The sequence below is a fragment of the Nicotiana sylvestris genome, chromosome 1 (genome assembly GCF_000393655.2).
Source record: "Nicotiana sylvestris chromosome 1, ASM39365v2, whole genome shotgun sequence".
In the NCBI taxonomy this organism is placed as follows: domain Eukaryota; kingdom Viridiplantae; phylum Streptophyta; class Magnoliopsida; order Solanales; family Solanaceae; genus Nicotiana; species Nicotiana sylvestris.
Window position 1 is genome coordinate 130,710,270 of NC_091057.1, and position 23,932 is coordinate 130,734,201.

The 23,932-nt window shown below is 36.0% G+C and overlaps 2 protein-coding genes across 4 annotated transcripts; one reads left to right on the plus strand and one right to left on the minus strand.

Moving 5' to 3' along the window:
- Positions 1-383: 383 nt before the first annotated feature.
- On the plus strand, positions 384-6,270 carry LOC104240311 (probable receptor-like protein kinase At5g18500). The gene is made up of 8 exons (XM_009795139.2): positions 384-1,019; positions 1,523-2,204; positions 2,296-2,400; positions 2,564-2,686; positions 2,755-2,925; positions 3,100-3,229; positions 4,607-4,819; positions 5,714-6,270. The coding sequence occupies exons 2-8, from the start codon at positions 1,543-1,545 to the stop codon at positions 5,831-5,833; spliced, it is 1,524 nt and encodes a 507-aa protein (XP_009793441.1). The 5' UTR covers positions 384-1,019; positions 1,523-1,542; the 3' UTR covers positions 5,834-6,270.
- A 2,332-nt stretch (positions 6,271-8,602) lies between these two features.
- Positions 8,603-14,658, minus strand: LOC104240310 (uncharacterized). Of its 3 annotated transcripts, XM_070167867.1 has the most exons (11): positions 14,512-14,639; positions 13,995-14,054; positions 13,794-13,894; positions 13,650-13,705; positions 12,824-13,019; positions 12,493-12,663; positions 12,294-12,410; positions 11,128-11,325; positions 10,993-11,052; positions 10,810-10,908; positions 8,603-8,985 (listed from the first exon to the last, which is right to left on the minus strand). In XM_070167867.1, the coding sequence occupies exons 5-11, from the start codon at positions 12,986-12,988 to the stop codon at positions 8,905-8,907; spliced, it is 891 nt and encodes a 296-aa protein (XP_070023968.1). In that variant the 5' UTR covers positions 12,989-13,019; positions 13,650-13,705; positions 13,794-13,894; positions 13,995-14,054; positions 14,512-14,639; the 3' UTR covers positions 8,603-8,904. The 3 variants fall into 3 exon arrangements, with proteins under 3 accessions (XP_070023968.1, XP_009793434.1, XP_009793437.1); XM_009795132.2 differs by having other exon boundaries at positions 13,650-13,894; positions 14,512-14,658; XM_009795135.2 differs by having other exon boundaries at positions 13,650-13,889.
- Positions 14,659-23,932: the final 9,274 nt, after the last annotated feature.

A 23,932-nucleotide genomic window follows, 5' to 3' on the forward strand; every position in this document is an offset into this window, starting at 1 on the left:
TCTTCTCTTTTTCCATTTTACTGCCACTTCCACTGTATTTTCTTGTTTCTTTCTACTAGCTTTTTCTCCCTAGAAGTAAGGTAAAAGTAAAAAAGGAAAGACTGTAGAAAGTTACCCTACTTTTAGTTGCTGGTGATGTGTGCATGCATAGCCACAAGTACATAACACTATTACATCACCTTTGTCCAAGATTGGTAATAATAAAGGCCAAGTTTATGGTTTTAGAATTTTAGAAATTTTTAGGAATTTATGTTAAATGGGTCAGCTTTATTTGTGGCAAATAGAAGCTCATTCTTAACTCCTCATCAAACAAATACACTATCATCTTCCTTTCTTTGACCAACAATTATACTTTTTTTTCCTATGATAATTACATTTTTCTTGTTTTATAGTATTATGTTAATGGCAGTAAATATTTTTTTTCTTGATAATCAGTCATCTTCATAAGAAATTAAAAAAAGGGTGTGGTGGTGCCAACTAAGAAGCTGGCTTGCACCTCTTCCATGACTTCCCTTTTACTGTTTGTAATTTTAAGGCAAATTTCTCTTATCACCTACCACTGATAACTCCATCTTTCCTTTCCTTCTCTGTCATATTCCTATTTCTAAAAAGCTCCCTTATACCCATTGTACCATTTATTATTCTATGTATCTTTACTCTCTTTGCAAATTCAGCCCTTTTGTTGTTGTCATCTGGTTTACTGTCTTTCAGAAGGGGCAGGTGGTGGTCTCAGAAAGCACCATCTCAGCTTAGATTTGGATTTTAATCTGCTATCAATGCTGTGAAAAATCAGATACAAGATTGTACTATTAGTTTTGCTAGTATTTAACTTGTGTAGCTCTAAAGAGAGTCTATTATTTATGTGTTCTTAGAATTTGGTAAGTGCATTGGCTTTCTTGGGTTTTCTTGGTCAAGATCTGTGGATTGGCTTTTTGTTCATCCTTTTAAGGAAGATAATGATGATGGAGTTCTTGAGATCTGGTTATTGAAAATTGTGTTTTGGGGTATATCTCAGGAAGGTATGAGAATTATAAAAATTGAAACTTTCTCAAAGTTATGCACTTTTTTTCTCTCTGTATGTTCCCATTGTTTTGCATTTCTTGTTTATATTCTTAACATTGGCATCAGGAATTACATAAGGGATTTTTGTTTATGTTGCTTTACATTCTCTACTAGTGGATCTTGTTACATGATCTCTTGGTTGACTGGCTCAGTTTATGAATTTGCTGTTTGATTTCTGTGTTTCCTTTTAAAACAGAAGGCATTGGTAGGATGCCCTTTTTTTCCTTCCCGCCTTCATTGTTAATTTTGAAGATTTACAAATGGTGAACATGATTATACTCATTGGTCCAAAAGTAAAGTGTTTATGTTTTCTGTTTGACTTGGAGTTGCAATTAGAGAATTCAGAAATAAAGATTACAACTTTAGTTGCATATTGGGTTTAATAGAACATATACTTTCTTAGATGTGTGTTTTGTGTGTAAAGTTTCTGTTCATCATTCAATTTATGCTATTTTTATAGGTCTGTTGACATCCTAGAAGATGGCTTCTAATCTAAAGGAGGATTTATCGCAAAAAACTGCTGTGTTTGGTCTCAAGGTCTGGCAATTGATTGGAATCCTTGTTGGGATTTTCATAGTGGTCATCCTCTTATTGTTAACATTGTATCTCACTTTCCGGAGGAAGTCAAAAAGAGCTACGGACAATCTCCCTATTAGCCAAATACCTACTGTTTCTAAGGAAATTAAAGAAGTTCGGGTTGAGCAAGTATCTACAAACGAATTTGCTCCACGTGATGGAATTCTTCTCACTATTCATGACAAAACCAGTGATAAAGAATCAGACAAGGTTTTGGTTCATCTTGGAATGGGGAAAAAGAACGGCGATAACAGCAGTCAATCGGGTTCCTTCCATCATGTCGATAAGGACTGTTGTGGGTCACAATCAGGAGAAGAAGGGAGTTCATGCAAAACTGCATATAAAGCTTATAATTCACATCCAATAGCTGCTCCTTCTCCTCTAACCGGATTACCTGAATTTTCTCACTTGGGTTGGGGCCACTGGTTTACATTGAGAGATCTTGAGGTTGCAACAAGCCGGTTCTCAAAGGAGAATATTCTTGGTGAGGGTGGATATGGCATTGTCTACAGGGGAAATTTGATTAATGGAACACCCGTAGCTATTAAGAAGCTCCTAAACAATCTGTGAGTTGATAGCATCAAATTATATTCTTTCCTTACTGGTCCTTTTGTTGTAGTTACCGACTTGAGTTTGAATTTTTGATCTTTGTCCCAGAGGTCAAGCAGAGAAAGAGTTCCAAGTGGAGGTTGAAGCCATTGGCCACGTGCGTCACAAAAATTTGGTTCGCCTTCTAGGATACTGCATTGAAGGAACTCACAGGTATTTCCCCATCTGGAAGTCTCGGATAGTCCTACACCTTTTTTGACATGAAAATGAAGCTCTGGATTTTTCATTACCTTCACGCGCGTGTGAAGTAATAGAATGAGTATTATGTTCTTTCTTGTGTACCATTTGAAAATGCTGTTCTAACTCGTGATCTCAGGATGCTGGTTTACGAGTATGTCAACAATGGCAATTTGGAACAGTGGCTTCATGGAGCCATGCGACATCATGGGTATCTCACTTGGGAGGCTAGGATGAAGGTTCTCCTTGGGACAGCTAAAGCGTAAGTTCATTCAGCTAATCTATTTCTTGAATAATACAGATCTCTTGATGTGCTATGATCTCTTGCAGTCTTGCCTATTTGCATGAGAATATTGAGCCCAAAGTTGTTCATCGAGACATAAAATCAAGTAATATATTGATTGATGATGACTTCAATGCTAAGGTCTCTGATTTTGGTCTTGCCAAACTGCTTGGTGAGGGCAAAAGTCACATCACAACTCGAGTCATGGGTACCTTTGGGTTAGTTTCTTCTTTCTGCTCGTTTTGATTCAATTCCATGCTTTGGTCTTCTGGGTTTTACAATCTTCTACTTCTGGTGTCTTATTTTGTTCTGCTTTTGGTATAAAAAGATGAAAAGGAAGTGCTATTTTTAGCATTGTTATATCATTTCACGCCTTTTCAAATATTTGACAGGTATGTGGCTCCTGAATATGCAAATACTGGTCTCTTAAACGAAAAGAGTGATGTTTATAGCTTTGGGGTTGTGCTGTTAGAAGCAATCACTGGAAGAGATCCCGTGGACTATGGCCGGCCTGCCCAAGAGGTTTGTTATCTTTAGTACCTTATATTAAGATCTCATTAGCGGCACCCAAGGGTGTGGCCTAGTGGTCAATAAAGTGGGTGAGAACCATGAGGTCTCAGGTTCAAATCCCAGCGGAGGCACACTAGGTGATTTCTTCCCATCTATCCAAGCCTTGGTGGATAGATTTACCTGGTATCTGTTGCTGGTGGGAGGTTGCAGGTATCCCGTGGAATTAGTCGAGGTGCGCGCAAGCTGGCCCGGACACCACGGTTATAAAAAAAAAAGATCTCATTAGCGCACTGACTTGTATATCTTATCTGCATCCTCATTAATCATTATTGAAGAAGCTATAAAAATGATTTTGCCCAGATCTTCAGCAGAATAGATCGTTGTTAATACTTGCCTTGCTGGTTTTCTGATATTTGTCTCATTTGCATTTTCGATTCAGTTTCCCTAGATTTTTTACAGATTACTTGTTCTTGATATAGCATGTACGATAGCCAATGTTCACATGCTATAAATCTTTGAGAAGGCTATCTCAGCCTACCTGATTCCAGCGGATTGATCTTGTTGTAAACCATGCTCATGACGTCAGCCTTCTGCTAAATTATAGTTTAAGAAAATGTCCCATGCTTTAGCCTTCCTTGTTCCCTGTTCATTACATTATCTGAACAAAAAGCTACTACTGGTAACGTGCTGCTATTTCATGTTGCTTTACGAGACAATGCTTGGCAGTCTTGTCTCTTTTCACCATGTCATAATGAAATATATTTTGTATATATCAAGACAACATTCATGATATCTTTAGCTACCCAATGTCCTAGCCTGATGCGTTGTATGATGAGTATATCTTCCTGCTCTACATTAATTGGTAAAAGGAGTAGTAATCTTTGATTTCACGCCATCAAGTCCAATGGAAAGGCAAATGGAAGCTGATCAATATTTGAATTTTATGGTCTTTCACCACCAATGGTCCACAGAATTTATTTTACTACACGAGATATTAGTAGAATCATATCTGAATCTTCTCAACCTTGGTAATAATTCTAATTAGAGCTTGAGTTTTAGCTGAGGATTCGTCAAGCAAATCTATTTTTCATTTTGGCCGATGCTGATTTCCTCTTAAATCTTTCCCACCACTTCCTTTTACCAATATCCTTATTCTCCAGTTAATTTGCTTCATAATGCACTAATTCTTTAAAGTAGTGTAGTTTTTTCCCCGTTCCCACTAGTATTAGGTTTTTAACAACGAGGGATCACAGATTTGAATCCTAAAGAACTTTCAGGACTTCATTTCATTTTTGACTCGAAAATGGTCAATTTGTGAGTGGGTCCTCACTTTGCTCAATCTTTGCGCTAAGAACATACTCTTAAAGTATTGAACTTTTCTGGTTGCAGGTGAATCTTGTTGACTGGTTGAAAATGATGGTTGGAAGCAGGCGCTCAGAGGAAGTAGTAGATCCAAATATTGAATCAAAGCCTCCAACAAGAGCTCTCAAAAGAGCCCTTCTGACTGCTCTGAGATGTGTTGATCCAGATTCTGACAAGAGACCAAAGATGAGCCAAGTTGTTCGTATGCTTGAATCAGAGGAATATCCCATACCAAGAGAGGTCGGTATCTGCTTTCTGTTTCCTCTTTTCTTCTATTGCCACGTGAAACTCAAAATTTATTCACCGGGAACTTTGCCCTCAAGTTTCTTATTTTGTTAAACTGTGATCCTGTTAGATACAATCAATTCCTTGTCTTTGTTTGAACAGATGTGTTAAAATGGCTTGTGTATTTGGATGTTCTTCCCTTATGTAGGGACTTAGATGGGGCGGATATATTTGATTCCTAGCTTGGACTCTTAACAATACCTTCCTTTTTAGTCAACTGATGGAGGTTGATATAACAATCTATATATCAACTTGTTTCCTGAGGTGTAGATAAAGAAAGGGATGATGAGTAAACATCCATGTGAACACACCTATTATTTGTTTGTAGGTGTGTCATTTGGATATGGGATAGAGATGGTACTGGACGATAAATATGCCTTACTGTTTGTCTGTCAATATCTTCGTAAATAATTATCTTGTCAGTCAATTGCTCATCCCTTATTGAATGGTTTCTGAAACGAGGGTAACAACAAGGATGGGCAAACTTCTCTCCTTGTTTCAGTGATTTCTATCCCTCGTCGATTGATGAAGAATAGCATGTCATCCTATAAGTTTCCAGTTGTTCGAGGTCTAGTTTAGTGCTAGGCGATGGAGATTGGAGAAGTTAAAGGTTGCAGCCACATGGATGCTCTTATGGATGTGTATTCTTTTCTCTACTGTCTCCGGTTCATCTTGGTGTATGTCCGAATTCTCTATGTTGCTGCATGTATCAATCTGGAATCATCTTTACTAGATCAATGTGTTGCTCATAGCTCTTGAACATATAACTGAAAGAACAAAATTATAGTAAATATTTCACACACAACAAATGAGAAACTTATGTATCATTTTCATTTTTTGCAACTGCAGGATCGAAGGCAACGAAGAGCTCAAGCTGGCAATGCAGAGAGTGAATCTCAGAATTACGACACTGACAAGAGTGACAACCCAGATTCAAGGTCAGAAAGTAGAAGGAATCATAAAGTATAACAGTCTTAGACACAACTTTCTGATCGTTTATGAGAAGCGTACTACTTAAAAAGGCTTCATCATACTGAAGTCTACCGGATCAAGTGAGTAGGAGGATGAACTGTTTCTGTTGGTATATTGTTGTTCAGAGATTGACTATTCTTCTTTTTTCTTCTCCCTTGTTGGGTTCTATTCTTTCTTTATCTTTTATTTGTCCTTTGGTTTTCCTTCTTCTTTTCCTTTTTGGTTTTTTCCTTGTATGAAAGTAGATAGGGAGTTAATTGTATTGTGGACTTGATGGTCTTGTAACTAAACTGAGAACAATCGGGGGGGGGGGGGGGGGGTTGTGTACAGAAGAACTTCTTTCTTTGGTGTTCAGTATTATCCAAGTAATACTATAATTTATTTTCCTTAAAGGAATACCATGGTTCAAATAAACACTATGTAATTCCTTCCCATTTGCCTAAGTTTTGATGATTAGAGATACTTGCCGGTAGGAGATAGCAAATATCTTGTGGAATAGTCGAGATACCCAATGCGCGAAAAACAAACTACTGTTGGAAGAAGAGTTTGGACCTGATTTACAGGCTGTTGGGGCTTCTTTGTGAGTTTAGGGACCTACTTCAACTGGTAATTATTAGTACTACTGTGGGTGAAGCAGCTGGTCCCTAGTAATGCAACAATTAATTTTTCCTCAAAGCTTTCTAGTTACAACTTACAAGCAAGAACGTGCATTATTATTAATGCTTGACAGTTATTTGCTTGCAAGTTGTAACACAGGTACAGCCACCACCATTATCCATCACTTACTAGAGTCTAAAAGACAATTTTTTTTTTTTTTTTTGACAGAAAGACCCCTTAAAACATCATTTTACTATAATCTGTTGCAACTTTATGTATGCCATTTTCAACTTTTTCTTCTTCTTCTAATGCTAGTTAGTTCGAGCTTGAAAGGGAGCCTTGGTGTAGCTGGTAAAGTTGCTGTTATGTGATTTGGAGGTCATTGGTTTAAGCCGTGGAAACAGTCTCTTGCAGAAATGTAGGGTAAGGTTGCGTACAATAGACTCTTGTGGTCCGGCCTTTCCCGAACCCCGCGCATAACAGGAGCTTCATGCACCGGACTGCCCTTTTTTAGTTAGTTCGAGCTTACAGCATAATAGTAGGTGGTCCAAGCAAATACGGTTATACGGATTTTTGATGCAATACTCAAACGTCAGTGGTTGTGTTGATTCGCGAAAATAAATTTGTAATAATTTTAATGCACGAGTAATAGTATAATGATTAATAATCACTGAATTATAAAATGCATCTGTTTAATAATATAAAATTGAAAGGAACGGTGTATAATATAAAACTTTACAATTTTATGAGTATATTTTCAAAGTAAAATAAGAAGTTAGAGAGATAACATCAAAGTTACTTTGGCCTTTTACGTGTTATATCCTATCAAGCTACTCATCGTACAGGTTATTGGCTTATCGCATATTGGATCTTGTATAAAATATTACCAAAATTGCAATATGCCAACCAAATGCAATATAAAATGGTATTTCTTATCCCGTGACCAAACGACCCCTTAGCTGAGGACCAATTGAAATGGTTTCTAGTGAAAAAAGAAATTGCAACTAATAAAAGAAGCTATAAATCAAGTCAGATAAGAGATGTCTATGCAAACAAATAAGACAAAAAATTAAGAAGCAAAGATTGTCACTGCTAAATGCATGCTTTCTTATGGCAAATCCAGCTAAGAACAGTATTAAAATGCCACCAACTCGTGTGGTTAGCTACATGTAACGAGGCTGACTCAGCCTATAGACTAGCCTGTTTGGCCAAACTTCTTTTTAAGTATTTTTTTTTTTTGCCAAAAGCACTTTTGACAAGAAATTAAGGTGTTTGGCCAAACTTTTGGAAGGAAAAAAAGTATTTTTGAGGAGAATCAGAAAAAAATAATTTTTCTCCTAAAGCACTTTTTGAGAAGCACTTTTGGGAAAAACACACTTAGAACCAGTTTTTTAAAGCTTGGCCAAACACTAATTGTTGCGCAAAAGTGTTTTTCAAACTAATTAGCCAAACACAAACTGCTTCTCAACAAAAGTACTTTTGAGAAAAGCACTTCTCAAAATAAGCTGATTTTTGCTAAATCAGATCACAAGATAGGCTGCAAATAGCCCGTTTGGCCAAGCTGAAAAAATCAGCTTATTTGGAGAAGTGCTTTTCTCAAAAGTACTTTTGGTGAGAAACAATTTGTGTTTGACTAATTAGTTTGAAAAGCACTTCTGAGCAGCAATTAGTGTTTGGCCAAGCTTTAAAAACTGTTTCTAAGTGTATTTTTCTCAAAAGTGCTTCTCAAAAAGTACTTTTGGAGAGAAGCAACTTTTTTCTGCTTCTCCAAAACTGCTTCTGTTTCTCCTCAAAAACACTTTTTTCCTTCCAAAAGCTTGGCCAAACACCTCAATTTTTGACAAAAAGTGCTTTTGGCCAAAAAAGAAACACTTTTAGCCAAAAAGAAGTTTGGCCAAACAGGCTATATAAGTCTCACATCAACCAACAGAAGTTCTCTGTCACAAGATAAGGCTGCTAAGAGACCGGAACCAAATCTCACATCACAAGATAAGGCTGCTAAGTCACTGAAATTATCCAAATGGCTTTGCTAAAATCTATCCTCAACATTCAGTACAGGACAGCAGCCACACCATTAATTAGCTGTCTAATGAAGATGGACGTAACAAAGCTTTGGTGGGCAGAGTTTTAACAAGTATTCAGTAGAACAACAGTTAAGATGCGCGCAAATTTATCCAAACACCACATTTATCAAAGAGAGAGAGAGAGAACATTTGTAAATATAAGAAGCCTAGTAAAACTTATACCATTGACCCTCATGGCGAAGCCAGATGCCTTCTCCTTTAAATAGACCAAACAACCAACAGAAGTTCTCTATTTTGCACTAAAAACTGCATGGGTCTGGTAATCTGGTAAATGTATTTATGTACAGCAGCTGAGACAGATTTGGAAACAGAACTAAAAGAATACAAATTTTATGCACAGAAATCTAGCTTGGTTGCTCTTCAGAGGTCTCTTGCGTTTGGTAAATCTTACTGTTTGACTTGGGAATCAGGAGGTTTCCCGCGTTGCTGGTCATATTCTTGCTTCAGTTCCTCCAAATGCTTGGAAACCTATTAAGTGAAAAAAGACAAATACAAATGAGCGATAACTTAACAAGATGACACAGAGAGACGGGAGGACAGTAATCAAATGAGTATTCAGCCCAGATGCTGAGAGCCTTTTGTTTCCTCTTTAGATTGTTTCAACCTTGTGTCCATATCCAGAATAAGACTCTTTCTGAGAAATCAAACATGTAAATAAATATCATCAAGTATCATATGACTACTCTTAAGCTAAAAACAATTCCTTCACTTTAATCCTTGCATAGGTTTGGTGGCAACTCTTTGCCACATCCAACTTTACAGTGCTAATCAACCAACAGGCTTGCAATTTGCATGCATTCAACTTGGTTTAGCATTCATCAATATACTAGGGTTTTGCTTCTGAACTTTATCCACTTAGTTCATGGCTTCCTTCTAGATCCAAATTCAGCAGCCCTTTTTTTGAACTGGTAAAGGCTGCGACCCAAGTGGGGGCAATAATGAGACTGGACAAGTTTTGCTCTAAAAGCTGAGGTTTGGGCCATAAGTCGGTTCGAGTTGCCGCGTACCGTTAACTTTCTTGACAAACTCAGCAGCCTTACAAGCCTGTACTGACTAGATTCTGCTTGTATCTACTCAAACTACTTTAGTTTATATATCCCACATTGAGCCAAAAGTTTTTACTCGCCAGGTTTACAAGCCTATGGCTCTCACCAAAAAAAAAAAAGGCTCTCAAAATGGCTGAGGAAGATGTACAAGAAGACATGCGAGAGAAAACACAAGCACAACTGATGCAAAATTACTCACATAAGGCCTCACTATATTATTTTAATTCTTTTGATAGCTGTTATCATGTATAACAATGAGAAATCCTAAATTTCAATACAAGATAGAGTGCCACGTTTGAGTTCAACAGTTTCACTTCAGACTGAAGCTTGACTTAAAATTTTCAAAGGTAAACTAAGCCTTGAGGCATCCATCAAATGTAGAGAAACATATAAACGGCTGCTTAAAGACCACAGAAGAACTGAAACCACGCAATAGCCAGCAAGACACAACACCAGAGAAAGAAACAATAAGAATTACATAGACAATTGGTTTAAGGAAAAACGGTCAAATTACTTTTGCTAATGAATCCATTTCTCAATAGACTTCAATACTTTTCAAATAGAAGGAAAACACACACACACACACACACACACACACACACATATATATATATATATGTGGAGACTACATACAGAGCATGAACTACCATGCAATTAAGCATACTAGAGGAATTACGATTTTGGTCATACAAGCTTAGGAACTGATGCATGAACCTTTCGAGAAGTTTGTGGTATATATGTTCAGATACCTGTTGAAGATCTGACAACAGCCTTATCAAGTCCTTTTTTTTTCCGTTTAACCACTAGAGATGGATAGCCTCTGTACTTCTCATTATGCGCAAAAGTGGAAATCTTGGAAGACACTTCTTATTAGACGCAAACATTAGAATATAACATTTGATCAAATAAAAAAAGCATGAAACATCTAGGTTTACCACCCGCCACTTTTTCTCTGAGTCTGTGTCCATATTTGACTAGACATTCATGTCCCACTATGTCAGATATATGGATTGAACCTACTCATTTTACATCCTCATATGTTAGTAAATGCATCTTTTAAAAGATCGGCTTATTAGGGCAATTGAGGTAACTGTTCGAGCATTAATACATTGAAAATTAGAAAACCACGGGGGTCCTACAAGAATTTGACTACCATTAGATTATTGTTTGGCTAGGAGAGTGTTGACTAGTGAGTAAAGGGGGAAGGGGAAGGAGGGGGGGGGGGAGAGAGAGAAATGGGGCTAGCCTTGATTGAAAAAGCCATTGGTAACAGTATATCTGGATTCATGGCATCCTCAGGGAAGTTGCGCAAAGCATGTATGAGTTTCTCAAACGGCAACTTTACCTGTGAATGAGAGAATATTATAGTTGTAGCCTGTAGGAGCAAGAAAAAGCAGCATTTATTAACTTTTCTATATTTAAAACTCACCAGGTCATCGTGGCAATATTTCAATAGAGCCAAGCCAACTTTGAAGACGACTTTAATACCCTGGGACAGTGAATTGAGTAAGCTCAACAGTAAATTCAGGCACCAGAGAGTGGATAAAGATGAAAGATTACTGACCTCAAAAAGAAAGACATCCCAAATTCTGAGAGCCAAGTGAAATGGGAAAGAGTACGAGAAAACAGTTATGAACCACTGACTTGCATACATGCTGGGATTTATCATTTCCTGAACAAAATGCTCACCCAACTTCGGCAGGTGCTCTTTCACCAGACGATCAAACTGAAAGAGGTATTGCTGTACAAGCGGCAATCCTACCTAGTGCGCATGTATAAAATTAATTATTTTAATATAACGTAAGCCATATGACATGTTATCTAATCATTGTAATGAAACAAAGACTTCCTAATATGTGGAAGTGGCTGAAAGTCTCCAGAGCATTATGTCGTAGTAGTATTGTTGGATAGGCATAAACAAGGTGTTTTACTTCTTAATATTCTTGATTTTGATTCATCATGAAACTCTTTTACTTATCTTCTTTTCTTAAAAATCATTTTCTCCTTTTCTTCTAATACTCCCTCTGTTTCGTTCTACATGACACTCTTTCTATTTCAAAACATTGCAAAATATTTGAAACAATTCAATCTTTATCCAACTTTCAGTACTCGAAGAATTCAAATCCATTTAATTGTACAAATTTTAAACTTTGATGTGCCTTCTTCTCTGTCAAGCTAACTTTTCAACCATTACTTTACTGTTTATTTTCTCACTACAACTGATATAATACAGAAGACAAAATGAATATCTTAAAACTCTGTTCCCATCAAACATCATCACATAGTTGAAAAGGAGAGAAAAGCTTGATACTAGCATAGGCTCTATAAGATTTATTCTTCTTTGCCCTAACATCTCTCAGAGTCACATAAACATCATGTGGTGGTGCATGCAGAGACACAGCTGAAGAAAAGAGCCAGGTCCTAGTTACATAATAGGATAAACGTAAATGAAATGAATTTTAAACCTCTTTTCATGTTTAAGCTATTATAAGAACCCCAGATTATGGAAGTGGTTTCTGAATTTGTATCCAGTTGATTAAGGATATAAAAACCACAAATTTGGTTCTTAATATGGATACTATGGTCAATAACGGAGTCTAAAATAACAGTCAAACTCTTCACCCTTAGGAATTGATCAGATATTTCACATCCAAATTCTTTTTGAGTTCAAATGTATTGACCATCCACATTTATTGGTGAGCATCAAGCAGTTTCAAGGTTGAGCCTTACCAAGTACATTCCTTCCATAGGAGTGTGAACGGCTCCCTTCAACAATGCAACCAATAACCAAAATGCATCTTCTTCACTCATGTAAAGAAGAAGCAGACCTGCTACAAATCCCATGCCCTGCATCAAAACCATCAGTATCATCCAAAATCAGTAACCAGACACTAGATCACCAGTCAATCAATAAATTAAGGATATATACCTGTACGTATCCAACATCTCGGTCAAAGACAGAATATGCTTTCAGAACGTTGTAAAGAGACCTTTGACCAGGTCCATGTCTCTGCTGAAAGAAAACATGCGAGGGAAAGGTGCGAGAAATATCTCGAATAATATCCAATTCGGAAGCTGATGTCTCATATATGACAAGTTGCTGCAACAGATAAAACTTCAATCAGTTCAGAGATTTCCATTACACAGGTAAAGCAAAAATGAACAAACCAAAAATGGAGCAATTGGTTGAACTGCAGCAGAACTAGCTGGAACTAGAAGTCTTTTAAAAAGAAACTAGTCCAGAACTGCAAAAAATCTACCTCATAAACTCCAGGATTAAGTAGCAAGAGGTCCCGACTTCCAGAAATTAGCTGCCAGACGAGCCCCCTTAGACAATCAGGTATTCCTTTCCGTATTCGCCTTTTAACAACATGTGGTTTCCTCCGAACATACTGCTTCCAGTCACTTCCTCCAACACCTATCATTTTTCTCCATTTCCTAATCCTTCTCTCATCTCTACAAAATATTTTTATAAATGTAAAAAGAGCATCAACCAATCAACAATCAATCAACTATACCTCAATTTCAAACTAATTGGGTTCAGGTGTATCTATATATCCATTCTACTCTATTCAGGTCCATTAAATGCTATAATTCATGATACAAGTAAGTTACATAATATGTGAAGCGCAACAATTTACTTCTCGTACACGAACATTACTTCACTGTGCATCTAACATGTGACCGCCAGTGGAAATACTGTAGAAACAAAGTTGTTTGCCGCATCAACAGAATGCATTGGATTGTTTCTCCTTAATATGGAGTTCCGTTGATATGAAGATACAACAATAACAACGAACCCAGTGTATTCCCATAAAAAGGGGTCTGGGGAGGGTAGTGTGTACGCAGACCTTACCCCTACCTTATAAAGATAGGGAGGTTGTTTCCGATAGACCCTCGGCACTGTTGCATTTAAATTTTGTGACATTACAAAAATATGATTACACTTCCGTCTACAGGATGGAAAATTGGGTGATAGTGGAGGGGTGAAAAAGAGAGTCATCACTAGAGAAGTACAAATAGGATAAGAAAATTAACATGTCCAGTTTAACAAGCAACTAATGAATATAAAAAGTAGTTCCTTACCTCTGATATTCAAAGGCCGACCGGCTCCTTGCTAAACCTTCAGTAGGGCTATGTTCCTGCTTCACAAAACCGAATCTATCAACTCGCATGGGAACAAGCGGGCTTTCCTCATTTTCATCTACTACTTTACTTTCCATTGCTAACCTAGAACAACCCCAACGCTACACTCCAATAGAACATTAGGCTACTGCCCGCAACTTTTCCAACTGCATGGACCAGTAGTACAGATTCTCCTAAGCCCTGAACTGCATTAAAGGTGACTGCTTGTTAATAAATACAAACATCATAACATTGGAAAAACTCTTCCCAATTTATCAACAACAAAGACATCTTACAAAAATTCACCTGAAAATAACTTTACTAATACCAATTGGTTTTGTGGGATGATTTCCACACTGGCTCACCCTATGAAGAAAAAAGAGAAATTTTAGACTCCTTTCAAATATTATAAAAACAGATCTGAAAACTGCATCAGCATACATTAGAATCATACACCAATGACCTGTTTGGTTCGGGATTATTTTTACCTGATTTCATTTGAAAAGAAAAAAGAGTATAGCAATGCTGTGATGAGGGTAGAGATAAAATATCAAAGTGCAGACAAAAAACAATATCTCATTAAAGGTTAACACAGCATTCTGTACCATTCATATCAAACGCCAAAACAAGAACAAACAGGTTCGGATGAATTCCCAGCTAAATGGGGCACAAAATAACGAGAGATTAAAAACCCACATTCAATTTTAAATAAAATTACAACCTTTATATTCATAGACTAAGAATATTCATATCTAGGAATCATGTTTGGGGGTTAAATTTTGGGGGGAACAAAAACGGGTAGCAATTGGGGGAGAAAACGAACCTGGATAGATAATTCCAACATTACGGAGACATTAAAGTACATGTGATTTGATTTTCTTGTTGACAATACTAGTATGATTTTCCAAGAAACAAGAACAGATTAAAAGAAAAATTATGTCCCTGTTTACATAGCTGGCGTGTGCATTTTACGCTTTTAGAAATTACTCGTGAGGCCGCGTTTTCAGGGTGGGTTTAACATTTTCTTTTTCCTTTTACTTTCGGGTACATAAATTGGGATAAATTAATAATTCATATTTTGTTATAAAATAAAGGCTGTAAAGTAAAGACAAGTATAAAGAGAAACTGATCTATTATTCGAATTCAAACTGATGTACATAATGAACTGAAATCTCTTCTATTTATAGAAGAAAAGAAGCTACTGTGTAAACTGCTATGCAAGCTGCTGTGTAAGCTGCTACTACAAGCTGTTGTGTAAGCTGCTATTACAAGCTGCTGTGTAAGCTGCTACTGCAAGGTGCTGTGTAAGCTGCTACTATACCAGATATGGATAATCTTCTACTGAGAGCAATGTTTATCCATAACGGAATACTGAATGGATAAGCTTATTATACCCGGTATGGATAATCTTCTACCTAGGGTAATGTTTATCCATAACCGGGTACCGAAGTGATAAGCTTCTTCAGGAAGCTTATTTCCAATAGAGTACTAAATAGATAAACATATTTACGGTGGAGTCCCATATGGATAAGCTTCTTCAGGAAGATTATTTACAACGGAGTACTAAATGAACATCCATAATATAATATATTTATAACACTCCCCCTTGGATGTTCATTAAAAGATAATGTGTCTCATTAAAACCTTACTAGGAAAAACCACGTGGGAAAAAATCCTAGTGAAGGAAAAAGAGTACACATATTTAGTAATACGCATTGCTAGGTGCCTCATTAAAAACCTTATAAGGAAAACCCCATGGGAAAAAACCTTAGTAAGGGAAAAAGAGTGCATCGCGTATTTTACTCCCCCTGATGAAAACCTTGTTTCAAATATTTGAGTCTCCGCATTCCAATCTTGTATACCATCTTCTCAAAAGTTGAAGTTGGCAAAGATTTAGTGAATAAATCTGTTGGATTATCACTTGAACGGATTTGTTGCACATCAATGTCACCACTTTTCTGAAGATCGTGTGTGTAGAATAATTCTGGTGAAATGTTCTTCGTTCTATCTCCTTTTATAAATCCTCCCTTTAATAGTGTTATGCATGAAACATTGTCTCAGTATAATATTGTGGGGTTTTTATCACATTCCAACCCACATGTTTCTCGAATGAATCACTGATCTCAATCATATGCACTCCCTGCTTGCCGGTTTGAAATCGAGCTTTATGGGTATCGGATAAATAACCTGTATCTGCATTACCAATACGATCTGCACCACTTTTGTTAGCATTAACAAGATAAATAAGTGCACCATCTACACAGTTGGAACAGATCCTTATTCACTTCAAGTGATTGAATATTCATTGGTGTACTTAATGGGTACACTTTGTCCATGTAAAAGTATTTTTAAGACCCTTTTGGAGCTCTTCCGGAGTTCCAATAAGATTTATGTCACCAACATAAACAGCAAATGTAACAAATTTTGATGACATTTTCTTTATAAAAATACATGGACAAATAACATAATTTATGTAACTTTCTTTCAACAAATATTTACTGAAGCGATTATACCACACGCGCACAGATTGCTTTAAACCGTATCAGTTTATATATCAGTTTCTCTCTATACTTGTCTTTACTTTATAGTCTTTATTTTATAACACGTGCTGATATATTATTCGAATTCAAACTGATGTACATAATGAACTGAAATCTCTTCTATTTATAGAAGAAATGAAGCTGCTGTGTAAGCTGCTACGCAAGCTGCTGTGTAAGTTGCTACTACAAGCTGCTGTGTAAGCTGCTACTGCAAGCTGCTGTGTAAGCTGCTACTATACCAGATATGGATAATCTTCTACTGAGAGCAATGTTTATCCATAACGGAGTACTGAATGGATAAATTTATTATACCCGGTATGGATAATCTTCTACCTAGGGTAATGTTTATCCATAACCGGGTACCGAAGTGATAAGCTTATTCAGGAAGCTTATTTCCAATAGAGTACTAAATAGATAAACATATTTACGGTGGAGTCCCATATGGATAAGCTTCTTCAAGAAGATTATTTACAACGAAGTACTAAATGAATATCCATAATATAATATATTTATAACATATTTCAGTTTTATACTTATTTTTCTTCGTCTAAAATAACTACAATCACTCCTCTCTATAACATCATCCCTATATAATAACAATTTACTATAAAAGTCAAGCTTTTCCGGATCCAAATTTTATGTTATGTTATAATATATGTTCCATATAACAGCACTTCGCTATAACATCCAAAAATATTCGGAACAAACGAGACTGTTATATAGAGAGTTTAACTGTGTTGGAAACTGGAATTTATTGAGATCTGAGGAATTATAAATATTTTTTGTTGAAAATATCTGTCAGATCTAATAAGTAACGTACTATAAGTTGTTTCAGATCATTTTGATATTTTGTTTTATTAGTATATGATCTTATTATAAGATCCAAAAAAACATTAAACATCACGAAAATATCATTTAACGCATCAAAGCGTTACAACTTTTTATGTTAGATAATTATCAAGTTTGAGAAATGATGAATATGAATAAAAAATTCAGATATATCAATAGTGGAGTTAAAAATATTGTCTTATGAGACTATGACCGTGAGAAACGATGAATATGATTTATTCCTTCTTTTTAACTCCCCAAATATAACATAGATATTCTTGTCACAAATATTGACTTCATTAATTTCGAATTGTTTGCTAGGTTTCTATAAATATGCGGCTTTATTAGATACCAACATTTTGCATCATCCTTAAAGCCGTACTGTCTTAGATGGTATTCTACTTGTGAATAAACAAGAGTAAGAAAGACTAATGAAAAAAATGAATAAGTAGATTGCATTTTAATTATTTACATATTGTTGAACATATTACAGTAGGTTAGACCATTTTTATTAAATTAGCAACTAATACTTATCAGAACAATTTTCTTGCATTTACTATATTACCTCTTGATTATATAAATATTTTTGGCATTATCCGTGCATAAAATTTAAATTCCTTAATTTACAGGAGTAACACGTCTTATTATAAAGATATTTTTCTTTTTGTGAGAGAGTAAAGCTCATCAATTAACTTCAAAATCTACTTCTAATCTCTAATATGCCCATTTAAATTTGAAAACGACTGAAATCTATAGAGTAAAGTACAAAAAGGCACATTTCAAGAAATAGGACCAGAAAGTATGATATGAATCTATATACAGTGAAACCTCTCTATAACAGCCTCGTTTATTCTAAATATTTTTGGATGTTATAGCGAATTATTGTTATAGAAAACATATACTATAACAGAACATGAAATTTGGTTACAAAAAAACTTAGTTTTTATAGTGAGGTATTGTTATATAAGGATGTTGTTATAGAAGATCACTGTATATTATATACAAAATGATACAACTTACTCAAGGAACCACAGGGAAAAAAGAGAGGAAAGGATTAGCACAAAAGGAATCGAACACATTCAATTGCATAAACCATAAGGTACTCATCAGCAAGAAATATCATTTCACCAACCACAGAAAAATAAATATTGAAAAGACAAATGAATGGGGTGAGATTGAAAGCAACGAATAAAAAAGGAGGTTCCATGACACATGTCAAAATAACAATAAAAATTAAGGAATGAAGTGAGAATGAAAGCAACAAATAAAGAAAAGTAATCATTATTTACTGAAGCTAGCAATTAGTGTAGAAGCAAAACCTAGAGGGTTGTGTAGACAATAAATTTGTGTCCAAAAAATAAAATCAAGACCGAAAATATCGCAACAATCGTAGTATTTTATTTCGAATATTTGAGTATACAATCTCTATGAATCCTCTGATTCTACTTTTCAATAGTAAATAAATTCAAGGGCCTTTGAGCTTGATCTTGAATATGTATTTGTTGTCTTGAACGATGATCTTGTTCTTGAGCTTGATTGCTTGAACTTGACCTTAATTTGTTCTTCGTTCTTGAACTTGCACTTGATTTCTTGAACTTGAACTTGAAGCCTGAAACTTGTGGAGGAATTTGCAGCGTTTGATCCACGAGCTCTTTCTTGCTTCTTGTTATAACTTCTGGTGTCTTTTCTGAGTTATGAAGACCCTTATTTATAGTTGTGGAAGGGAGGAGTTGTGATAAGAACAAACTCTTTCCGACCAATCAAATTAAATTGTGACATGACCGCATTTGATTGGCCAGAACATGTCACTTGCACACGTGGCGCGATTTCATTGGCCTTTTAGCGTGACTTGGCATGCCTTGTCATTTTGACACGCGGCATGATCCCATTGGCTCTTCCGTTTGACTTGGCGCGCCATGTCATTTGACACGTGGCGCCAAACTGGGCCTCTAGGAAGATGACATATTGGGCTTAATGAAGTGTGCTCATTACTTTAGCCCAATTAAATGGGCTAGCCCAATGGATTTGGACTCATTTATTTAACTCATATGCATTGAACTTATATAATTAATCCAATTATATTAGCCCGTCATATTTAGTTGGACTAACATATTTAATATTTAGTCTAAATTATTTTATTGAATTTAAATCCAATAAATTTTGTATGCTTACAGGATGTTTCTAAAATTATATCTAGTGAGTTTTTTATTTTATGAATTTCTTATATTTGATTCGAGAAAATGAAGTAAAAAGTCAAAATCTGTTATAAAACAAAGACTGTAAAGTAAAGACAAGTATAGAGAGAAACTGATATATTATTCGAACTCAAATTGATGTACATAATGAACTGAAATCTCTTCTATTTATAGAAGAAAGGAAGTTGTTGTGTAAGTTGCTACTACAAGCTGCTGTGTAAACTGCTACTACAAGCTGCTGTGTAAGCTGCTACTACAAGCTGCAGTGTAAGCTACTATAAGCTGCTGTGTAAGCTGCTACTACAAGCTGCTGTGTAAGCCGCTACAAGCTGCTGTGTAAGTTGCTGCTGTACCAGATATGGATAATCTTCTACTGAGAGCAATATTTATCCATAACGGAGTACTGAAAAGATAAACTTATTATACCCGGTATGGATAATCTTCTATCGGGGGTAATGTTTATCCATAATTGGGTATTGAAAAGATAAGCTTATTATACTCGGTATGGATAAACTTCTACTGGGGGTAATGTTTATCCATAACCGGGTACCGAAGTGATAAGCTTCTTCAGGAAGTTTATTTCCAATATAGTACTAAATAGATAAACATATTTACGGTTGAGTCCCATATGGATAAGCTTCTTCAGGAAGCTTATTTACAACGGAGTACTAAATGAACATCCATAATATAATATATTTATAACACTCCCCTTGGATGTTCATTAAAAGATAATGTGTCTCATTAAAACCTTACTAGAAAAAACCACGTGGGAAAAAAAATCTAGTGAAGGAAAAAGAGTACACATATTTAGTAATACGCATTGTTAGGTGCCTCATTAAAAACCTTATAAGGAAAACCCCATGGGAAAAAACCTTAGTAAGGGAAAAAGAGTGCATCGCGTATTTTACTCCCCCTGATGAAAACCTTGTTTCAAATATTTGAGTCTCCGCATTCCAATCTTGTATACCATCTTCTCAAAAGTTGAAGTTGGCAAAGATTTAGTGAATAAATCTGCTGGATTATCACTTGAACGGATTTGTTGCACATCAATGTCACCATTTTTCTGAAGATCGTGTGTGTAGAATAATTTTGGTGAAATGTGCTTCGTTCTATCTCCTTTTATAAATCCTCCCTTCAATTGGGCTATGCATGCAGCATTGTCTTCGTATAAAATTGTGGGTCTTTTCTCACATTCCAAACCACATTTTTCTCGAATAAAATGAATTATTGATCTCAACCATACGCATTCCCTACTTGCTTCATGAATAGCTATTATCTCAGCGTGATTTGAAGAAGTAGCAACAATAGATTGCTTTGTGGAGCGCCATGATATGATAGTACCTCCATATGTAAATACGTAGCCAGTTTGAGATCGAGCTTTATGGGGATCAGATAAATAACCTGCATCTGCATAACCAACGAGGTCTGCACTATCTTTGTTAGCATAAAACAAACTCATATCAAGAGTTCCCTTTAAATATCGCAATATATGCTTAATCCCGTTCCAATGTCTCCGTGTAGGAGAAGAACTATATCTTGCTAGTAAATTAACAGAGAATGCTATGTCAGGCCTTGTAGCATTAGCAAGATACATTAGTGCACCAATTGCACTGAGATAGGGTACTTCGGGACCAAGGAGTTCCTCGTCCTCTTCTGGAGGTCGGAACAAATCCTTATTCACTTCAAGTGATCGAACAACCATTGGTGTACTCAATGGGTGCGCTTTGTCCATGTAAAAGCGTTTTAAGACCCTTTCTGTATAGGCAGATTGATGGATAAAGATCCCGTCTGCTAAATGTTCAATTTGCAGACCAAGACAAAGTTTTGTCTTTCCAAGATCTTTCATCTCAAATTCTTTCTTAAGATATTCAATTGCCTTTTGGAGCTCTTCTGGAGTTCCAACAAGATTTATGTCATCAACATAAACAGCAAGTATAACAAATTCTGATGCCATTTTCTTTATAAAAATACATGGACAAATAACATCATTTATGTAACCTTCTTTCAGCAAATATTCACTAAGGCGATTATACCACATGCGCCCAGATTGCTTTAAACCGTACAAAGATCTTTGTAATCTGATTGAATACATTTCCTGAGATTTTGCTTCAGGCATTTTAAATCCTTCAGGAATTTTCATATAAATTTCATTATCAAGTGAACCGTACAGATAAGTTGTAACTACATCCATTAGATGTATTTCAAGCTTTTCATGTAGTGCTAAACTGATGAGATATCGAAATGTTATGGCATCCATAACAGGTGAATATGTTTCATCAAAATCGACTTCAGGTCGTTGTGAGAATCCTTGTGCAACAAGGCGAGCTTTGTATCTTTCAACTTCATTTTTATCATTCCTTTTTCGCACAAAAACCCATTTATGACCAACTGGTTTTATACCAGCAGGTGTTTGGACTACTGGTCCAAAGACCTCTCTTTTAGCAAGTGACTTCAATTCCGATTGAATTGCCTCTTGCCATTTTGGCCAATCAGATCTTTGTCGACATTCTTCGATAGATCGAGGTTCAAGATCCTCACTATCTTGCATAATATTAAGTGCAACATTATATGCAAAAATATTATCCACCACTATTTCAAATCGATTTAAATTAATCCCATCACCGTTCGAACTTATTAAAAGTTCCTCACTCACATGAGCTTCGGGTTCATTGATTTCTTCAGGAATCTCAGAACTAATCAGATTTTGGGTCTCTTCAGGAGATCCCTTCATAGTATCGTTTTGATCATTTGTCGATTTTCTTTTTCGAGGATTTCGATCCTTAGAACCCAAAGGCCTACCACGCTTCAGGTGTGCTTTAGGTTCACTAGCTCTCATGCTAGTAGATGGTCCTACTGGGACATCAATTCGGATAGGCACATTCTCTGCTGGGATATGTGACTTAGTTATCCTTTTCAAATCAGTAAATGCGTCTGGCATTTGATTTGCTATATTCTGTAAATGGATGATCTTCTGGACCTCCTGATTACATATAGGGGTACGGGGATCAAAGTGAGATAATGATGAAACTTTCCACACAATTTCTCTTTTGATTTCCTTTTTCTCTCCCCCTAATTGTGGGAAATTTGTTTCATCAAACCGACAATCTGCAAATCGAGCAGTAAATAAATCTCCTGTCAATGGTTCAAGATAGCGAATAATAGAGGGTGATTCAAACCCAACATATATTCCTATCCTTCTCTGTGGTCCCATCTTACTACGTTGTGGTGGTGCTACTGGCACATATACAGCACATCCGAAAATTCGTAGATGGGCAATATTTGGTTCATGACCAAAAACTAATTGTGACGGAGAATATTTATTATAATGTGTCGGTCTGAGATGGATAAGTGATGTTGCATGCAAGATAGCATGGCCCCAAACAGTAGTGGGCAATTTTGTTTTCATAAGTAGTGGTCTTGCTATCAATTGCAGGCGTTTAATAAATGACTCTGCAAGGCCATTTTGAGTATGAACATAAGCTACATGATGTTCAACTTTTATCCCAACGGATAGACAATAATCATCAAAAGCTTGAGATGAGAATTCTCCAGCATTATCAAGGCGAATGGCCTTTATAGGATAATCTGGGAATTGTGCCCTTAATCGAATTATTTGGGCTAATAGCTTTGCAAACGCCAGGTTGCGAGATGATAGTAGGCACACATGAGACCATCTTGAAGATGCATCTATTAGGACCATAAAATATCTAAACAACCCACTTGGTGGGTGAATAGGTCCACATATATCCCCATGTATACGCTCTAAAAAGGCAGGGGATTCAATACCAACCTTCATCGGTGATGGTCTAGTGATCATTTTTCCTTGATAACAAGCATCACAAGAAAATTCGTCATTTGTAAGAATCTTCAAGTTCTTTAATGGATGCCCACTCGAATTTTCAGTAATTCGTCTCATCATTATTGATCCGGGATGGCCCAAACGGCCATGCCAAAGCACAAAAGTATTTGAATCCGTAAACTTCTGGTTTACGATAGAGTGTGCTTCAATTGTACTAATTTTTGAATAGTATAAGCCAGAAGATAAAGTTGGTAACTTTTCTACAATGCATTTCTGGCCAGAAATATTCTTTGTAATACAAAGATATTCCCTGTTCATTTCATCTATTGTCTCTACATGATACCCATTTCGGCGGATATCTATAAAACTCAACAAGTTTCTTCGGGACTTGGAGGAGAACAATGCATTGTCTATAATAAGTTTTGTTCCCTTAGACAGAAATATTATGGCTCTTCCGGAGCCTTCAATCAAACTTATATTACCAGAAATTGTTGAAACATTTGCTTTTTCCTTATGCAAATAAGAAAAGTATTTCTGATCGTTGAATATGGCATGAGTTGTTCCACTATCAATAACACACATATCTTCATGATTTGTCTTTGATCCAAACATAATTTGAGGGTTATCCATATTCTTCAAAATAACATAAATAAAATATATTATAGTAAACATCATTATCAAAGCATAACTTTTATTTATGTACAACAATTACATAACCATACTATCTATTACAAACAACAAAAATTAAAATATTTACATTTCTACAGATTCACTACCGATTACATGACTTGTTTCTCCTTCTGGGAGTGCAAAGTAATCAGCTACATCCAAATGCATGAAGTCTAAATTATCTTCAGAAATAAAATTTGCTTCAGCATTTTT

What these genes read in the sequence shown, in the direction of transcription:
- LOC104240311 (XM_009795139.2), top strand. Translation starts at nt 1,543, where the DNA reads ATGGCTTCTAATCTAAAGGAGGATTTATCGCAAAAAACTGCTGTGTTT. An exon ending in TGCATTGAAGGAACTCACAG is followed by an intron (nt 2,401 to 2,563) that starts GTATTTCCCCAT and finishes TCGTGATCTCAG; the next exon opens with GATGCTGGTTTACGAGTATG. An exon ending in CTCCTTGGGACAGCTAAAGC is followed by an intron (nt 2,687 to 2,754) that starts GTAAGTTCATTC and finishes GATCTCTTGCAG; the next exon opens with TCTTGCCTATTTGCATGAGA.
- LOC104240310 (XM_009795132.2), bottom strand. Translation starts at nt 13,786, where the DNA reads ATGGAAAGTAAAGTAGTAGATGAAAATGAGGAAAGCCCGCTTGTTCCC. An exon ending in TTAATCCTGGAGTTTATGAG is followed by an intron (nt 12,664 to 12,823) that starts GTAGATTTTTTG and finishes TATCTGTTGCAG; the next exon opens with CAACTTGTCATATATGAGAC. An exon ending in CTATGGAAGGAATGTACTTG is followed by an intron (nt 11,326 to 12,293) that starts GTAAGGCTCAAC and finishes CATGCGCACTAG; the next exon opens with GTAGGATTGCCGCTTGTACA.